Raw genomic sequence first — 18,699 nt, 5'->3', positions numbered from 1 at the left:
GGTGCTTGGAAGTGAGTACTTTGCAACAAGGTAGAAACTTTTCCCCTTCTCTGGGAGCCCCTCAAATCCAATTTTATGTATAGTTATGGTGACTCCCCATGAGTCACCAGGAACTATGGATTGGTAGCCTATGCAAATGAAGCTTTCTATGGCCACAACTTCTCTTTTCATCAAAAGGATTAGAGACCCCTTTCCCCTCTGTAGCTTCTGGCCATAAGTCTTACACTGATTATTCCGAATCCCCTCCAGTCCCAAGCATTTGCCAATTTTCTATTTAAAGAAGTCAGCACAATCCTTTGCAAGGAGCAGGGAAGGGGGACAGGGTGAAAGTGGGAGGCTAACAAGGAAGGAGTCAAAGACAGCAAATAATGCATGAAGATTTTTTCATGGGGTGCACTGAGGGACAGGAAATGTTTGGCCAGGGAGATGGTGGAGCTGAAGGAGGAGAGAAAAAACTGGTAGGGGAGGAAGTCAGCGTAGTCACAGGGACTCTTCCAGCCAGGTCTGCCGCTTTATGGGATTTCCCCATGGACCAAAGTGTTCCAGGGTCTTCTAAGAGTCATCAAGGAGCCTAGCTTATGGGGAAATTCCCACCAGACCTGCAGTAGCATCACCAACTCTTGTTACATTTGTGGGGCAACAGGATTGGTCATTGCTGGATCCCAACTGTGATGAGACAAGGACCTCCATCCCTCCAGCAAATTTTACATGCTGATTGGCTGCCTCCCCCACTAGCCCACGTCCTGTGGGTGAGCAACCAATCAGATCTGCTGCGGACAGAGCTCCCCCTTCCCTCAGCAGCCAGAGCTGTCCTCACAGGAGAGGAGGGGGAGATAAAGAACGCAGCTGCTCTGGGCAGCCCTGCCCCCCTCCCTGTGAGGAATAGGGATGGGACAGTTCCTCTTCCCCTCTCCCTGGCTTGCAGCTCCTGCCTGGACCGGGGCAGAGGGGCTCCTGGAGTCCCCAAGTCTGGAACAGGGAGAGGGAACCCTGCTGCAGCCCCCAGACCTGGGGGGGGCAGGGCAAAGAGCCCCCGGAGGAGCAGAGAGGGGCTGTGGGGGATGAACTCCTGGGGGTTCAGGGGGGAAGCTGCAGGGGGGGAACATTCATTGTTGGGCAGGATGGGCAGATTAGGGTGAGAACTCCTGCAGCAGGGGCCAAAATCCCCTCCCCAGTGCAGCTGGGGGCACTGGCAGCACTGATTATCACTCCCCCCGCCCGGGGGAGGGCATGGGAGCACCCAGCACACAACAGACCAAATACACAGTGTCAGCACTGTGAACGGCTCAGGGATTGGGGCTGACTCATGATTTCTGATCTCTTGTGGCCCACAGTGCTGTGGCACTGTTCCCCCGACCCAGAAGGGAAGGGCAGCCAGAGCCAGCTGCAGCAGGCAGCGCTTGCCCCTGCCAGGAAATGTCAGATGGGGATAGGTGAGGAGAGCTGATTGGTCCATACCATTGTCAATGGGGGGTGGGGCAAGGGGAGAGGAGCTGAAAAAGGTCAGTTTAGGGCTAGCTGTGCTCCCTTCCCCTCCCTCCCATCATGGGACAAGTGTGTACCTCTGCCCACCCCTACTCCACAGAAGGGAAGCAGAAGGCATGTGCATGGCTGATCTGCTCAGTTCTTTCTGTGCCTGCTCCCCCCCTTGGTGACAAGAACAGGTTGGCCCAGCACTCCTGCACCCATGCCCCAACCTAAGAGGGGAGTCACAAGGGCCCTGCTGGTGCTGCTCTGGTTTGGGAGGGGAGGGGAGAGGACAACCCTGGCAAGGAACTACTTCCCCTAGGCAGTGAGTAAGGGGAAAAGCACACAGTGAAATGCTGACGTTGCAGGGGCTGAGGGGCAGTGAGAGGTCAGGGGAGCAAGTTGCATAAAAGGTGATGGCCCTTGCCTCATGGCCAGGAAGGGAAGTAAGTGTCCCCAGCTAATCAGTTGAGTCCAGGCCTCCCACTGCTACAATTGATCATTCTTCCACCTTACCTCATTGTCCCTCCGTCAGCTCCTTCTTTTCTCCCTTCCTGCAGCTCCCTTAGCAGTGGAGGAAGAGAATGCTGGGAGTGAGTTAATAATAATACCCAAGTCTTAAATAGCGGTTTTCAGCAATAGATCTCAAAGTGCTTTGCAAAGGAGGATAGTATAGTTATCCCTCTTTTATAAATGGGGGATGGAAATACAGAGAGATGCACTGGCTTGCCCACAATCACCCAAGGAAAGAGTTGGAACTAGAACACAGGTCTCCTGAGTCCCAGTCCAGTGCTCTAGTCACTAGGCCACACTGTTGTCCCATGATAGGGCTATGGTTTAACAAGGCATACTTTAGAGTGAGTGAAGGGTGTTGGAGTCAGAGAAGAGAGAACGAATAACAATGGAATTAAGTAAAGAATGAAAGAGTTGGGAAGAAGGGCTGAGGTTGGCAGAGAAGTAATGGATATCACTAGATTGGATGTTATGAAAGGCCTCATGGAAAGGGATGCTAAACAGGCAGTAACAGTGAAGGAATTCAGATATACCAGTTTCTGATGAAAACAAAGTTTAGTGGCCATTTTGAGTGTGGCAGAGAACATAGGTGAAGATCAGAAGAGCAGATAAGGACAAGGAATCAGGCATTTCATGGTTTGGGTCAGACAGGGTGTCAACACGGATGGGAGACTAAGAGAGGAAAAGGGAGAACTAGAAAGAAGGCATCTGGGGAGAAATAAAGGGGGAGTAGGTGACAGCTATATGGAGAGTAGTCCCAAAGAAATGAAGGAAGAGATGGCGCAAGGGGCTGGAAGTGTAGGGCGGGAGGGGAGGAGAGGAGAGGAGTCTGACATCCATATAGTGGCCCTTAGGGGGTGACATGTGGTGTGTGTGAAAAAATGAGAGTGCAGCTGCAGAGGTAGTGTGTGTGGGATGTGTGTGAGGTAGGTTTCCAGCAGTGCTAGGAGATGGAGGGAACAGGGAAGGAATAGGTGGTGGATGACAGTGACCTTCCTTGGCCATTCCAGAGGTAGCAGGAGACTGGGAAGAGAAAGGGGTAACAAGAAGGGCAGGGATAGAGAGGGAATATATGGAACCTAAGAGGTGAGTGGGTTGATGAATTACAAGGTAAGCAGCTTCCTCTCTTCGTCCTCGGGAGTGACTTGGTCCAGAAGTCCTCTTGGACCATAACCTAGTGTGAAACCCGCAGAGGAATCAGCCATGTCCAGTTGTGTGAATCTCTTGCCCCAGGGGACGAGACCACTTGCAGCCAAGACACTAATAAGCGACCCTGGGCTAGAATCTGGCCAGGAGATTCTCCCTTCCTTGCGAAGGCAGTAGCAGGGCTCGGGCTCGCTGGACACGGAGGAAGCCCAGACGCGCTGGCCGCAGATCCCTTTCGGGGGCTCAGCGAACTCCCGCTGCCAGGGGGACGGACGGGCCGACTCAGCGCCTGCCCGGCACCCGGCTCTAGGTGTCCTGCGTGGGACTGGGAGGGGTTAAGCCGGCAGCCCCAGCCCGGGGGACGGACAGGCGGACGGGCAGGCTCAGGCGCCTGCTATACGGAGTCGGGGCTCTAGGTGTCCTGCCTGGGAGGGTCCCTGCTGCATTGCAGCCTCCGCGCTGCTCCGTGTCTGGCGCGCACAATGGCGACTCCCAGCCCCAGCAGCGGCTCCGGCTCCGGCTCCAGCAGCGGGAGCAGCACTCCGGGCTCCCAGGCGCACACGGCGGTCAGCAGCATGCAGGGTGAGCGACCCCCGCGCCAGGCCCCGCCCGCTCGGTCCCATCGCAACGGCGCGCCCGGCCCGGGCTCCCCACCTCGGCCCGGCCGCTTCCGGGCCGCCCTGGTCGGTCCGGTGGGGCCGGCAGCTCGGGTCCGGCTAGGCCCCGGCTCGGCCGGGCGCTCCCTTGCTCAGCGGCGGGAGGGCCCGCCGAACCGCGATGGCCTGTGAGGCGAGGGCCGGGGCGCCGCGCAGCCCTCGCGACGGGCGCCCGGCCAGCGGCCCCGAGAGGGAAGCGTCCGACTCCCGCCCTGGGGGCCGCGCTCCGGGCCGAGAGGCCTCAGGTGCTGCGGCGGCCATGAGCCCGGGATTGCGCGGAGGGGGCGGCAGGCTGGGGGAAGGGCCCGAGCGTGTGTAGGGGGAGGGATGGGGGACGGGAGTGTGCCCGTAGTGTGTGTGTGTGTATGGGGGAGGGGACGGGAGTGTGTCCGCAGTGTGTGTGCGCGTGTGGATGTATGCCCACAGGGGCAATGGGGTGTGAGTGTGCCCTCAGGGTGTGGGGGTGTGTGTGGGGGGTACGGGGGTGTGTGTGCGTTCACAGGGTGAGTGACTGTGAGGGGGTGTGTGAGTGTGCCCGCAGGGTGCGGGTGTGTGTGTGTTTGGCACAAGTGTGCAAATGTGTGCACAGGGTACATGAGTGTGTGTATGGGGGTCACGAGTGTGTCTGCAGTGTGTGGATGTATGCCCACAGGGTGCGGGAATGTGCCTGTAGGGTGCAAGTGTGTGTGTGTGGGCGCAAGTGTGCCCACAGGGTGCGCATGCAGATGTGTGCGTAAGTGTGCCCATGGTGCGCGTGCATGAGTACGGGGGTGCAAGTGTGCCTGCCAGGTGCGGGGGGGGGTGCAAGTTTGCCTGCTGTGTGAATGTGTGTGTGTGCAGGGGCATACTCGAGTGTGCCCGCAGTGTGTGTGTCAGAGGGAAGACTGAGGTGAGTGTGCCAGAAGCATTGAAGGGGGAGTCAGTCTGGGGGCGGGGTGGCTGAGTGTGCTGGGGGTTGTTCCGGTGTGCTGTTTTCCCTAGGGCTAGGGGTGTTTGAGTGCGCAGGGGGTGCTCCCTACCTGTGTTTGGTGACTGCTTTGGGAAGTGATGGGGGGGGGGAGCGGGTCCAGATGCCTGTGCTGGCAGTGCTGTGCTATTCAGTGACTGCATACCACCTCCACTTGCCTTCTACACATTAGTGGCTAGCAGAGAAAATGCTGTTTTTACCATGTAAATCTGAGCAGATGTTGGAGCCTTGTCTCCTACTCTGAGAGGTGGTGCTCAAGGCTCAGAAATACACACTTAATGTAGCTTGAAAGCTGTTACATATGTTTGAACATACTCCTCTTTAGGGGCAACTAGATCCTGCTAGTGGTGTTTTGACTGTCTCTGAAGATCTCTAAACCAGTGCTACTCAAAGTGGTGGTCTGTGGACTGGTGCTGGTCCGCGAGCCATCGGCTGCCAGTCTGCGCACACATTGGAAAAAAAAATTGCACGTCCCCCACATCAGATAGCTTGAGAAGCACTGCTCTAAACAATAAGAAAGTAGCCATTCTTCTTGGGAAGGCATTCACTTCTCATTTCAGACTCCTATCCTTTTATTCGGTAACTACATGAATAGCAAATAGGCTCTTGATTTTTGTTTTAAGCATGAATGTGCAGGTTAGACATGGCACCGATCCTTTCCCATAGTTCTGCTGCAGCAGGTTATTTTGATGTAGGACCTGCATTTTCCTCCCGCTAACACATGTAAGCTCTGCAGCTGAAGAGTCATTGAGTTAAAGTATATAAACAAGTGAACATTTGCCAAAGGTAGGCAAGTTTTAGTCTGGATTTTATTCAGGTTGACCCTCTCTAGTACGACACCTTTGGGACCTGACCAGTACCGAATCAGAGAATTAGCCAAACCATGGGAGGTTAGTGCCAGTGGGTCTCCGTAGGTGCGGGAAGTAGGGATGCGGGGGGTGCTGTAGCACCCCCAGGCTTTGCACCCAGCAGGACCCCCTGCTCGGGGGTCTCGCGGCCGCCTGGGATGCTGACCCCCCGCCTGGGGTCCCAGCTGCTGGCCCCACATCCTCCCCCTCCCTCCCGGAGCTTGAACGCCGCGAATCACCTGTTCGTGGCGCTCCGGAAGCACTGGGAGGGAGGAGCAGGAGTTGGTAAGCACGGGCACGCGAGAGACGGGGGGGAGGGTTACAGAGGGGGGAGCTTGGTGCTGGTAGATGCTCCGCGCCCACTAATTTTTCCCCGTGGATGCTCCAGCCCTGGAGCACCCATGGAGTTGGCGCCTATGCCGGACCACAGGTATTGCTGGACCAGGGAGTGCAGGATTAGAGAGGTTTAACCTGTACCTTATTAGATCAGTGTTCTGTCTCCTTCTTAAATATTTCTTGTGGCAAGTGACTCATCCCAGTCTGGCTGTTCTTTGCCCACCATTCTGGGCAAAGGTTTAAACTGGGATCTCCCAGACTGTTCGGTTGATCTGATGCAGAGCATGAGGCTTTTCTTTTCTTGTGTTAGTTTAGGCTGCAGTTATTTCCTGTAGAATTTCCAGTGGCATGTGTGCTGCACAAACGCTGTGGCTGGAAGGGAAAAATGGGCATACATTTTGCCCCTCCATGAGTATAGTTGGAAACTAGTACTGGGAGAAGCCAGGCTCAATGCATCCCTCATTTTCCAACACAAGGGCTCAGAAAACAAGGTCTAATTGTGGGTACAGTTTTATTTAGAAACTGGTTTCTTAATAAAAAGCCAGATAAAGAATAGGTCGTCAGTTGACCTAAGAACTGTAACCCTAGTAAACTGAACATTGTAAGTGCTGACTTGTAGCCTCTGCCCAAATGTCACTTTCCTGAGGGCATGTCCAGACTAGGCAAATAGGTTGTGTTTTAAGATATTAGCTAACATGCTTTAAGTAATGTGTATTTACACACCACTTAGTATCTAGTGGGCACAAAGGCAGTGACGTTTAAAAACCTTAGCTGATCGTGGTAAATGTTGGGGTCTCTTTATGGTTGTCCATAGCCCATTAATATGTTCTTAAACACAACCTTTCTGCACTAGGTACAAAATTGTGTTTAAATTTGCATTATCTAACGTTTTGAAACATAACCTATTTTTGTAGCCCCAAGTTTGTTTCTGGATAGATACTGCAGTGTCTTGTTCTTTGTTAATTCAGTAACAAACCAAATGGAAACTGATATAGTTAAATTAGTGTAATTTCTGTGAGTAAACAAGACTTATGTCACACTTTATCAGCCAGTCTCTTGCTGGATTGGGGAGGAGCAGTTCTGATTTGGCTCCTAGTGATTACATCCCCATTCACTGAGCTGTTCTTTATTTCTTGATCCCTCTTGTTTCTTTTGTCTGTTACCTTAATATTTGCTTTGGGAAAATAGACTAAGAATACTTCAATCATCAACTTATGGTTAAAATATTAGTCTCTTATTTTGGTTGTGGCTAACATTTCAGCTTTTCATAGTGTTACTGTAGGGTAAGGTAGCAGGTCTTTTTGTCAATGTTTGAGGGTTACAATTTTTTTTTTTTGCTCTACCCCTAGCAAAAATTAGAGACTTGGGCAATGTCTACATTATAAAGTTAAGTTGACTTAAGTTAGGTTGACATATAGCCACCGTTGTAATTAAACTGCTGTTGCATGTCCTTTTTTCTGAGGAGTGTGTTCACAGTGGCAGCTCTTGCATTGACACAGAGAGCAGTGCACCTTGGGTAGCTATCACACTGTGCAACTTGCCACCATCTGCCCCAGGGTGTTTTGGGAAGGGTTTGCAATGCCTCAGGGGGGCAGTTTCAGTATCCCATGATATAGTTTTCTCTGTCCCATCATTCCATGGGCTTCCTAGTATATTTAATGCCACTTTCAACAGTCCCGGTAACTTGTGCATCCGCCATCTCTCTTAGAAAGCATGGATCCTGCACTGCTCTCCAGTACTGTGGTGAGCATTATGAACACAACACACCTGATCCTGCAGTATTTTATGAGTTGAATGTCTGATGACGATGCCTTGGTGTCTGGCTTACAGTGTGCCATGGAAAGAAACAATTCAAGATTGCTGTTAGCATTCACGGAGCAGCTGCACGTGGTGGACCGTCAGTTCTGGGCTCGAGAAACAAGCACTGAGTGGTGCGATTGCATCATTATGCAGGTATGAGATGGTGAGCAATGGCTGCAGAACTTCTGGATGTGCAAAACCACCTTCCTGGAACTATGTGCAGAGCTCACTTCTGCCCTCCGGCGCAAGGACACCAAAATGAGAGCTGCATTCATGGAGGAGAAGCGAGTGGCAATTGCTAGGTGGAAGCTGGCAATGCCACGCTGCTACCGATCAGTTGCAATCAGTTTGCAGTTGGGAAATCCACAGTTGAGGGTTGCTGTGATGCAAGTTTGCAGGGCCATTAATTGCCTTCTGCTATGAAGGACTGTGACTTTGGGTAATGTACGTGAAATAGTGGATAGCTTTTCAGCAGTGGGATTCCCTAACTGTGGTGGGGCGATAGATGGCATGCATATCCCTATTTTGGCACCAGACAACCTTTTGACGGAGTACTTCAACAGAAAGGGCTACTTTTCTCTGGTATTGCGAGCGCTGTGGATCACTGGGGTCATTTCACCGACATCAACATGGGCTGGTCAGAGAAGATGCATGATGCATGTATCTTTAGAAACACAGGCCTGTACAGAAAGCTGCAAGCAGGGACTTTCTTTCCAGACCAGAGGATTACCACTGGGGATGTGGAAATGCAAATAGTAATCCTGGGAGACCCAATCTACCCCTAGCTGCTGTGGCTCATGAGGCTGTACACCGGCATGCCTGACAGCAAGAAGGAGTGCTTCAACAACAGGGGCAGCAGGTGCAGAATGACTGTTGAATGTGCATTTGGCTGCTTAAAGGTGCTGTCTCCTGGTGCTGTCTCCTCAGGAGGTTAGACCTCAGTGAGGGCAATATCCCCATGGTCATAGCTGCCTACTGTGAGCTTCATAATATCTGTGAAGCAAATGGGGAGAAGTTTCCCCATGGGTGCGGTCTGGAAGTTGAACAGCTGTCTGCTGATTTTGAGCAGCCAGATACCAGGGCTCTCAGAGGGGCTCAACAGGGATCTATTTGGAACAGGGAGGCTTTGAAGGAGCATTTCAACAATGAGCCACAGTAATGTGTGAAGCAGAAATCAGCTGAGCCTGGAATTGTTTTTTTTTGACTGTGGTAGGAACCTTGTAATGATTGCTTTCTGTGCTATAACAATGCAAATGAATCTGTTGCTACTATCTCTGAATGTTAGCAGCAGTCACCATGTGTTGGAGAATAATAAAGATTCATTCACTTTCCACACCTATGGAAACATACCTATGTCATGCTGAGGTAAACTTCATACACACAGTATCTTTGAAGGAGAAGGGACAGTGAATTCACAAGCACATATGCCAATGAGGCTCTCGCGGCTGGCTGTATGTCTAGCTGTCGTGTGTAATCTCCTGCGTGGTGGAGTGCCTGGTGTACTGCTGCAGCAATGGAAGATACATGGAACATGTGTGGAGAGTGTAGGGAGGTCATGGAATGCAGTTCTCTGTGAGCTGCAGAGGGAGGTGAGCACGGATGTATTCAGCCTGAAGTTCAACCAGAGATTGCAGCATATCTGTTTGTTCCCCGAGCAGTGTTATCATCTGTTCCTGGCCCTGCTTCCTTTCCTCAGTATCCCTCCACATGTTCTCATTGATTGTCTCTCTCCAAGCTCTTGGCTCGCAATCCGAAGCACCAGAGGATTGCAACACCTTGAACATGTCTTCCTTAGACCTCTTCTTTCTCCTCCTTATCTGGCCGAGCTGCTCCGCCAGTGTGCATGAGGAGACACTCAAGGCCACATCTGCAACTGCTAAAGAAACAATGGACAGAGGTCCTATTTTCAGTGCACTTGCACCGCTTGATCCAAACAAGTTACAAGCACAACTTTCTCACGTTCCCTTATGAGTCATAGAGCTCGGTGGCAGCCTCAGCCAAGCCCAGAGTGAAGTGGGTGAGTTGGAACAAAGGGCAGGAGGTAGCACTGGGTTATCAGTACAAATGCATAGGACTATTGTACTGAATGCTGGCACTGTTTTCCAAAGGCAGAGGTAATTGTAACTGATATCTCACTCCTGAAGGTAAGCAAGGCTGCAAGGGAGCACTTCCTGCATGAGTGTGGCTGCAGCCTGGATCCGTATGCTGCTAGCTTGTGTGCTGCAATGGTGTCATCTGAAGTAATTGCCCAGTGGTGTGACAAAGTGGCCTACCGCAGAGGAAGAAACAATAAATCTTCGGCAGAGGATTGCAGATTATCTCTAAGAAAGTTTCCTGGAGATCTCTGTGGAGGATTCATGGGACATCCCAGTGTGCATAAACAAATTTTTCTGTAGGGCCCCCTCTGTCTAGCTCTACAGGGGAATGAGAAGCAGATAGCAACTCTACCTGTATTGGTTATTTCACTACCTTTTGTAGCCTGATTAAAAAAAGCATTACATGAGTAGATGTGTCCCTAAGGTATGGAAGCAAACTGAGTACGCACCAGAGCTTCCGTCGCCTGCATCAGGCTCAGCTCACTGGACTGCAAGGAGTGGCTAGATTGCTCTGGGGTCAAAAAGCGGTCCTGGCTCCCCACTTCACCAGATCTCCCTGTTGCTTGTCTCCCATCCTCCTTCACTTCCTTGTCCAGCATGTTTTCCTCGAGGTTCCCTCTGGTGGCCAGTGAATCCAGCCCCTCCCTCCCCCCCCCCCCCCGAAGTAGCCACAGGGCTCTTGGTGATGGAGGTGGGGTCGCCGCTGAGGATGACATGCAGCTCCTGGTAGAAGCGGCATATCTGCGGCTCTACACCAGAGCGACTATTTGCTGCCCTTGCATTCTGGTATGTCTACCTGAGCTCCTTGAGTTTTACACGGCACTGCTGCGTGTCCCTGGCATAGCCTTTGTCCTCCATGGCCCGAGTGATCTGGCCTTAGATATCAAAGTTCCTGCTGCTGGAGTGGAACTGTGACTGCACAGCCTCCTCTCCCCACAGACCCAGTAGATCCACCACTTTCGTTGTACTCCAGGCAGGAGCGCATTTGCTGCGTGGAGCTGGCCTGGTCAGTTGCTATGTTAGCTCACATGCCAAGCAGACAGGAAAAGCAGTTTCAGAACTTCCCCAGGGTTTTAAAAGGGAAGGGGTTCATACCTGTGTACCTGGCTGCAGGGAAGCAGAGCGGTCACGATGGGCATTGGAGCACACCTTCTGGAGACCACTTAGGTTGACGCAAGCAATGCAGTGTCTATACCAACACTGTGTCGCTCTAATTATGTCGCCATAAGCGTTACGCCTCTTGTCAAGGTGGTTTTATTAAGTCGGTGTAGCAGGCGTGTGACAGTGGCGGGAAGAGCATGGTAGTGTGTACATCTCCATAGTTAGGATGATGTAAGCTGCCTTATGTCGACTTAACTTTGTAGTGTAGACAAGCTCTTGTTTAAAAAAATCACTGTCTTTCAGTGCAGTTGGTGTTTTTAAAGTTAAAACCTTTTAAAGTTTTAAACCTTTGAAAAATCCTTTCTGCATTAGCAGCATTTCCGACTGCTTCAGACTGAGACTATACTGTTTTCAGACAGAGGAAACGCTGTAATAAAATACTATTTGCCTTGTTTTTTGAAATCTTGCATTGATTTTATTTACAGCAAAAAAATATAAATGATAGCTCTCCTTGTGATGGTGGCAATAGGGCAGAAGCAAGAACTGCTCTTTTTCTGCATGGGTTTGTCGGGGCTTGTCTGCACTTAAAATGCTGCACCACTTCAGTGATGACATTACTTACTGTGTTTACCCACACTCAGCTGTTGTGGGTATACCTTTTTTCTTAGTGAAGGCAGGGTCCAAATGTGTTAGCTTGTGTTCAGAGCTGTTAAGAGGGCTTTCCAATTGTTATGTTAACTTGATTGAACTCATGAATGAAAAATACACTCTTTTTGCCTGTGCAGACAGGGCCATCTAAAGAAACAAAGTTGAATGGAGAAAGTCTCCCTTCTTTTCCTCTATGTAATTTTCAAAAGTAAGTTTGGTGGAAACACACTTACTATCACGTTTTGTTTATAGTTCCTATATGTGTGGAATATGGAGAGCTTGGGAGACATGATTGTAGTTGGAATGGGAATCTAATATCTATATGGGATTTATAGAGAAGAGAACTTGCTTATGTTTAAAATAAAGCCCACAAAATATCGAACTAAAGCAGACTTTTAATGTCTACTGCTTTTGGAGTTCACAAGTTTTCTATGGATTTGGGTTTGATAAGATATCTGTTTTTTAAACAAAACTTGAAATTTGTGCTAAATTTCAAATAAAGTGTGCCTCACTAAAAAGTGAAATTAAAAGAGAAAAAGAAACTGTCTAGTCTGTTGGCATTTTGCTCATCCTGGCAATGCAGAAAGCAAACAGCACCAATGGCAAAAATTCATCAGGTTTTCAATGAGGCGATGCTTTGTTATAGAGTTGTTTTAGTTTCAATCTTTGGAGCACCCCCTCGTGGTGTGAATGTTGTGTCAGCAATTCTGCCCCATTCTCTACCTTGTGACTGACTTCAGTGATGTGGTAATGGTGGTGGCGTGGTCATACAGTCAGGTGACAAGGGAGTTCCACCCTTCAGGGGTATCTAAGTCTTGAATAATGTCTGATAAAGTAGTAGTAATCAAGACAGCATCTTCTGCCCCTCCTCGACTCCTCTTCAGCCTCACTTTTCTTGAAGAGCAGTGACATGCAGGGCTTTTCCCTGGAGTGTCTCAGCAAAACCAGAAAACAGACAAAAATACAAAGTAAGCAATGTCCACCCACCCTGGGCTTGAGCTGTTAGTTCATCTTTGTTCTTCCTCTGCCTGGCTTCTGTCGGTGGCTTGCCACAGAGAGGAAACTCCAAACCACCTCTCTTCTGGATTTCCTCCTTCTAACTATACTGAACTTTTTTCTTTTAACTCCTCCCTGAGTCTAATGCACTCTTCAGATGTGACACGTTGGGCTAATAGAGTTCTCAGTCTCTAGTTAACCTCTCGTTCTGTGGGGGTTTGTATACCCTTTCACATCTGGGTAAGGAGCTTTCTGTATGAGTCTTATGTTTCCAATGTCGTTTTAAAGTTTGGAGTATGCTGGTCTCCACCAGCCCTCAGAAGGAGTCAGCTGCTTTGTGCCTTGGATTAGAGCCCTGTGTGGATACAAAATTTATATCTCTGGATATAAATTGGATATCTGCGGCCCTGCAGGGCTCTACTGGGAGCCGCAGTGGCAAAAGCAGCTGCATGTCTGGCTGCCACTTGCAGGAGCCAGCGCCCCGCACCAGCAGCTCCTCCAGCACAGCTATACTTTCCCAGCCCCACCCACTGGGACAGGCACCAGGCTCATCGGCAGCTGTCACTGGTTGCCCTAGTGCAGGAGTGGGCAAACTCTTTGGACCAATGGCTACATCTTGGTATGAAAATTGTATGATGGGCCATGAATGCTCACGAAATTGGGGGTGGGGTGCAGGAGGGGGTGAGGGCTCTGGCTGGGGTTGCGGGCTCTGAGGTGGGTCTAGAAATGAGGAGTTCAGGGTGCGGGAGGGGGCTCCAGGCTGCGGCAGGGGATTGGGGTGCAGGTTCTGGGGATGAGGGATTTGGGGTGTAGGAAGGTGCTCTAAGGTGCTTGCTGGGACCAAGGGGTTCAGAGGGCCGGGGGGAGGGCTCGGGGTATGGTGTGGGGGCACGGGAGGAGGTTAGGAGTGCAGGCTCCGGCTGGCGCTTACCTGAAGCAGCTCCTGGAAGCAGCGGCATGTCCCCCCTCCAGCTCCTATGCAGAGATGTGGCCAGGAGGCTCTGCGTGCTGCCCCATCTGCAGGCACTGCCCCTGCAGCTCCCATTAGCCAGAGTTCCCAGGCAATGGGAGCTGCAGGGGTGGCGCTTGGGGCGGGGGCAGTGTGTGCAGCCCCCTGGCTGCCCCTAAGCTTAGGAGCTGGAGTGGAAACATGCTGCTGCTTGCGGGAGCCTTGGGATGTGCACACAGAGTGGCCTCTGACCCCGCTCCCCAGCTGGAGCCCAGGAGCAGGGCAAGCCCCAAGCTCCGCTCCCTAGCAGGAGCTTGAGGGCCATTTTAAACTGGCTGGAGGGCTGGATGTGGCCCGCGGGCCGTAGTTTGCCCATCCATGCCCTAGTGTGTGCAAGTAGCTCTCATGTCCCTGGACAGGAGTCCCTTCCACGCAACAGTCTGGGTCTCCTGTCCGGGGATGTTTGAGCCACTTGCACACGGTAGTGTGACCAGGGACAGCTGTTGATGAGCCTGGTGGTTGCCCAAGTGGGTGGGGCTGGGGGCAGTACAGCTGCATCGGAGGAGCTGCCGGTGCATGGCACTGGCTCCTGTGAGCTGTGGTCCGACATGCTGCTGCTTTCGCTGCTGCAGTTCCTGGTAGAGCCCTGCAGCTCCATGGATATCCAATTTATGTCCACAAAGGGCTCTACCCTGGATCTTTTTTCCCAATACTCAGCTCACTGTGTTCTATTAGCGAAGATAAACATTTCCTTACAGATATTTTCATGGCACTTCTGCCATGGTACTCTGCGCCCTGCTTCATCCCCAGCCTCTCTATTCAGAGCAGTAGCAATTGCAGCACTGCAGCAGCAGTGTTCTGGAGAAGGCTCTCTGATACTTTCTCACAGTTCTTTCAAGGCTGGATCTTTCATAAATTTTAAGACCAAAAAGCACCGTTATGATTATGTAGTCTGACCTTCTGTATAACATAAGCCAGAGAACTTCATCCAATAATTCCTACATCAGGCCCAATAACTTGTGTTTGAACCAGAGCAGATCTTTTAGAAAGAGACATCCAAGCACAATGTAAAGACTCTAGGTGGTGGAGAATCCATCATTTCCCTTGGGAAGGTGTTCCAGTGATTAATTAGTCTTACTGTTAAAAATATGTACCTCATTTCCACTTTGAATTTGTCTAGCTTCAGCTTCCAGCAATTGGCTCTGGTTATTTTTTCATCTGCTAGATTAAAGAGCCTTCTATCAGAAACCTTCTCCCTGTGTGTAGGTACTTCCAGACTGATTAAAATGCCTCATAACATTGTATTGAATAAGCTAAGCAGAATGAGCTCTTTAAGGCAGGGCTTCCCAAAAATTAGGCACAGCTTCTCAGGGGCTCTGACATGCCTCTCGCTTGTTCTGGAGAGTCTCAGCTTTCACTTAAAACCTGTTGCTAGCTCATGGTTGTAAAGAAAACCTTCAAAATGTGAATAGAGTGTAATTGATATATCGCTGTCTGCCTATGACTTTGTCCTCACTGCTAAAAAATTGTATGTGTACGGCAAGATAACCCTCACATGTTAAGTTATCTTGTGGTAAAATCCTAGTGGAGACAAGCTCCCTGTAGTTTTTACTGTGAAGGAGCTAGGCATGGGCAACACTGTACCCCCTCCCCGTTTACTTAATGATAAAAGTAGAGTGCCTTGTTTCCACTAAGATTTTACAGAATGGTAGCTAACATGCTTTAGTTATCTTGAGGTAAAAACACCCTTTTTTGCATTGAAGACAAAGCCTCGGTTTGCAGAGAGCCTAAAACAGTAGCTGTGAGGTATGAACCTCTCCATTCATTTCAATGGCTATGGATGCTGATGCCAATGTAGATACTTCAAACGTTGATATTGTTAACTATTTCACTGCTCATGAAAGCAGGTCAGAAATGAGTGGAAGTATCTTGTATTATAAAGATTTGCCCTATCCCTTCCCAAAGTGAGGAGGGCAGGAGTGTGTGTGTGTAAAGGATGCCTATATTGATAGTTGGGCTTTTGACTACACATGGTGGAATTACAAAGCAGGTGGTGTGATGGGTTTCATTCTCCTGAGAGAGGGGCTCAGGTTTCAGAAGTTTGGACAGGCTGCTGCTCCCATTACTGGACAAAAGTGCTCAAATCATTCTTGTTACTCTCTTCTGACTCTGATTTTTTTTCAATGTTCTGGACACAGTATTCTCACCAGTATTATCTCTCTGCTACTGTTTTTCGTATTAATTCCTCTGTCCTATCTTCTCAGGTGTGCTCTCAATTCATTATTGGAATTGCTGGGAAAAGTGTGCTTGACATCTGTTCATCTGATTAATATTTTTGTTAGGTGACCTTGTCTTAAAAATTGGGCTTAGAATCATTTTGACATCATGTGCTTGGAAAACTGAAGCAGCTGATATTCAACAGAGCAGACTTTGCCTAGGTCTCTTTCTCCACTGTCCAAGCTCGCTCATGTCCCCATCAGGACACATGGTCTACTTTGTTTGCAGGTCATCAGGTTAAGGGATCCACTGTAGTTACAGAATTCTTTGATAGACTTCTTATCCATTGGCATTTGCTACCAACCCTTTTTTGTCCTCAGCCTCTGACACGGTGGCTCCCGATGATCTTCTCCCTGACGTGAGCATCACAAGTCATGTTGATATGCTGACAGTTTGTGGCAGATGAAGTGTGGAGGGAGAAAGGAGTAGTGGTGGGAATCATTTGCTTAGAATTGGAGCAATCAAATTTTTGCTGTCCTATCCCAAGGATTGTGATGGAAGCTTAAGCTTTTTGTGTTCCTCAAACATGCTTCTTATAGTTTAGGCCAGCAGAACTGCACTGCAAGGTGGGTATCCTGCTAAATGTAGGTTGCCTCCACTTGGATACAGAGTAGTCTGTTCTGTGAAAATTTTTCGTCCACTCTGTGAATATTGGAAAATTAAACCTGAATCAATCTAGGGGTCTCTGTGACAGCAATCACATTTGGACAGGACAAATAATTTTTGCTTTTTCTAGTTGTTTCAACCAGCCTTACTTATGGAGATTCCAGAGGTGATATTAAGTGGGTAAGATTTGTGGTGTTAAGCTTAGTAAGGGATCAGTGTAGCAGGTGCACTGGCATGTGTCTCAGTTTCTTCTCCTCTATCTTGACTTTATGCATCTAGAGTAGCCACGGTTCTACAGTGGGCGTCTTCAGGACTGATCCAGGGGCTGGGAGTCGGGAGACCTGTATTCTGTTCAAGCTCTGATACTGATCTATTGTGTGTCCTTTGGCAAGTCACTTAATCTCCATGCCTCAGTTTTCCCATCTCTAAACAGGGGATGATACTTACCATCCTATGTAAAATGCTTTGAGATCTACAGAGTTCAGGCATTACTGTTTTAATTGTCACTGTTTGTATTATTCCCCTTTCTGTTGTTCATAATACATACAAACAGATCCATCATTCCCTTATCTAATGGTAATGTTGAAGAGAAGTAAAACACCTGTGTGCTGCTGCTTCAGTTCTAGCTTTGCTGCTGCTGTTACTGGTAAGCATTCCCTAGCAAAACATGGGGAAATGTATACGTGTGAGCTACTCCAGAGTAGTGCAAGGATGATGGGACTGACCATGAATAAAATAATTATATGGCATGTACACAAAGTGGTGTTAAATGCAATAACTAACTGAATCTCTTCTAGTTATTTCAGGGGTTACTTGTAACACTAATAGTTATAAAGTTTTCAGAGACAGTTATGAGTTTCAAGTTGATGGTATTCTTTCAGCACAGATTTTCTTCTCCTAAGTGTATTTAGTTAAATAGGTGTTAACAAAAACAGAGCTTTAAACACCTGAATAACATGTCTCTTCTCATCCCTGTCAGGTTTCACTTCTTTGGTAACTTTTGGTGGTGTTATTTCAATTTATCAGTTGGAATCTTCTAAGACAGACAAGCCCTGCATTTATAATAGGGGAAACAAGCAGATAACTTATTTTGTCTTCAGGCATGTTTGTAACAGGGAGCACTTCACTCCTGTGCTCCAAGATTTGCATTTGTTGCCTGTTTGTTGCCTGGTGTGGTTTTAGGATGTTTGTTTTAACTTATACAACCATAAATGGGTGGGATCCTGGTTTCTTCAGAGACCTGCCTGTCTCTTTGTGTCATGTGATTGTTTTTGGAATCTGAGCACTGAAGCTAATGCCCTCTCTGCATTTAATTGCGAGGGGGCTGCAGGCAGGGCTTCTTGAGTGTAAGGGCTTGTCTGCATGATTAAGTTAATTTGGTGCAAACCCTTGTGTGGACACGTTCATTTTGGTTTGTACCAGGTTTATTTTGTTTTTTTTTTTAATAGATTAGGAATCTATTTAAACTGATCCAAAATAAGCCACTCTTGTCTTGAAATGACACTGTCCCCAGGTGTTAGCCTGTTTACAGTCACACCTTAAATTAAACCAGTTCAGTTCAACCTTTTTGTGTAGACAAGATCTAATTGGCGTCCTACCTCATCATTCATCAGATCCCAGATGTTCTTACCTTCAGGTCACTGTGCGTGACTTGCTTCTTTTGCTGTGATTGTTCTTGCATGTGGGAAAGGGATGAATGCTTGGGTGGGGCTGATGAGGGACATTTGCAGGAGGTTAGGACACATGGTTTTGACCTGATCTGAATTGGTTTGATGTTGTAATACAATATTTGTCTGTGTGTTTGGAGCACAGGAAGGATTCATTTTAAAATCAAAGTAGATAAATAAAATTACATAAGCTCAGGGCAGCAAAATGCAGCCCATAGGTTTTTACAATTTAGCCACCCTCTGATTTAATATCTGACTTCAAGTTCCAGCATGCAGTGCTCCACATCAATCTGAGCATTCTGGGACCCGTATTCTCCACAGGCTGTATTTCTGTCTTAAGCTTGAAGCTGTTTGCAAACTAGTTTATTTTATCACAATGTCATGCAGCTTCTGGGCTCCTGGTAAGTTACCAGCACAGCCTTCAGTTGGGCAAAATTTGGGCCTGCCTTGGGCTCTAGTTTTTTGAAGATTCTCTAGTGCACTTTTCCTGCCATCTATGGGCTTACACTTTGCTCTGGGGACTCCAATGCTTCAAGCCAAGTTTTTTAATTACAGTCGTTGCAAAGTCTCAAAAGCGTAGATAATATTTGTGGCTTCTTACAGTCAAGTTGAAAGGCCCGGGCATG

At 48.9% G+C, this 18,699-nt stretch overlaps 1 protein-coding gene across 10 annotated transcripts in view; it reads left to right on the top strand.

The window, feature by feature from the left end:
* Positions 1-2,164: 2,164 nt before the first annotated feature.
* The window catches only part of MAP2K4 (mitogen-activated protein kinase kinase 4), a 172,054-nt gene continuing 155,519 nt past the window's right edge, over positions 2,165-18,699 (top strand). For 3 of the 10 annotated variants that reach the window (XM_084647523.1, XM_084647525.1, XM_084647521.1), the window contains exon 1: positions 2,165-3,708. In XM_084647523.1, the coding sequence (XP_084503649.1) occupies positions 3,609-3,708 (100 nt within the window). In that variant the 5' untranslated portion in view covers positions 2,165-3,608. Of the gene's footprint in view, positions 3,709-3,847; positions 4,028-18,699 lie in introns of those variants that run through there. The other 7 variants (XM_084647526.1, XM_084647527.1, XM_084647522.1 and 4 more) reach the window with 6 other exon arrangements.

Source organism: Lepidochelys olivacea, assembly GCF_965140295.1.
Source record: "Lepidochelys olivacea isolate rLepOli2 genome assembly, chromosome: 14".
Taxonomy (NCBI): Eukaryota; Metazoa; Chordata; order Testudines; family Cheloniidae; genus Lepidochelys; species Lepidochelys olivacea.
Note: the sequence above shows the minus strand (reverse complement) of the source record. Positions and strands in the feature narration are given on the sequence as shown.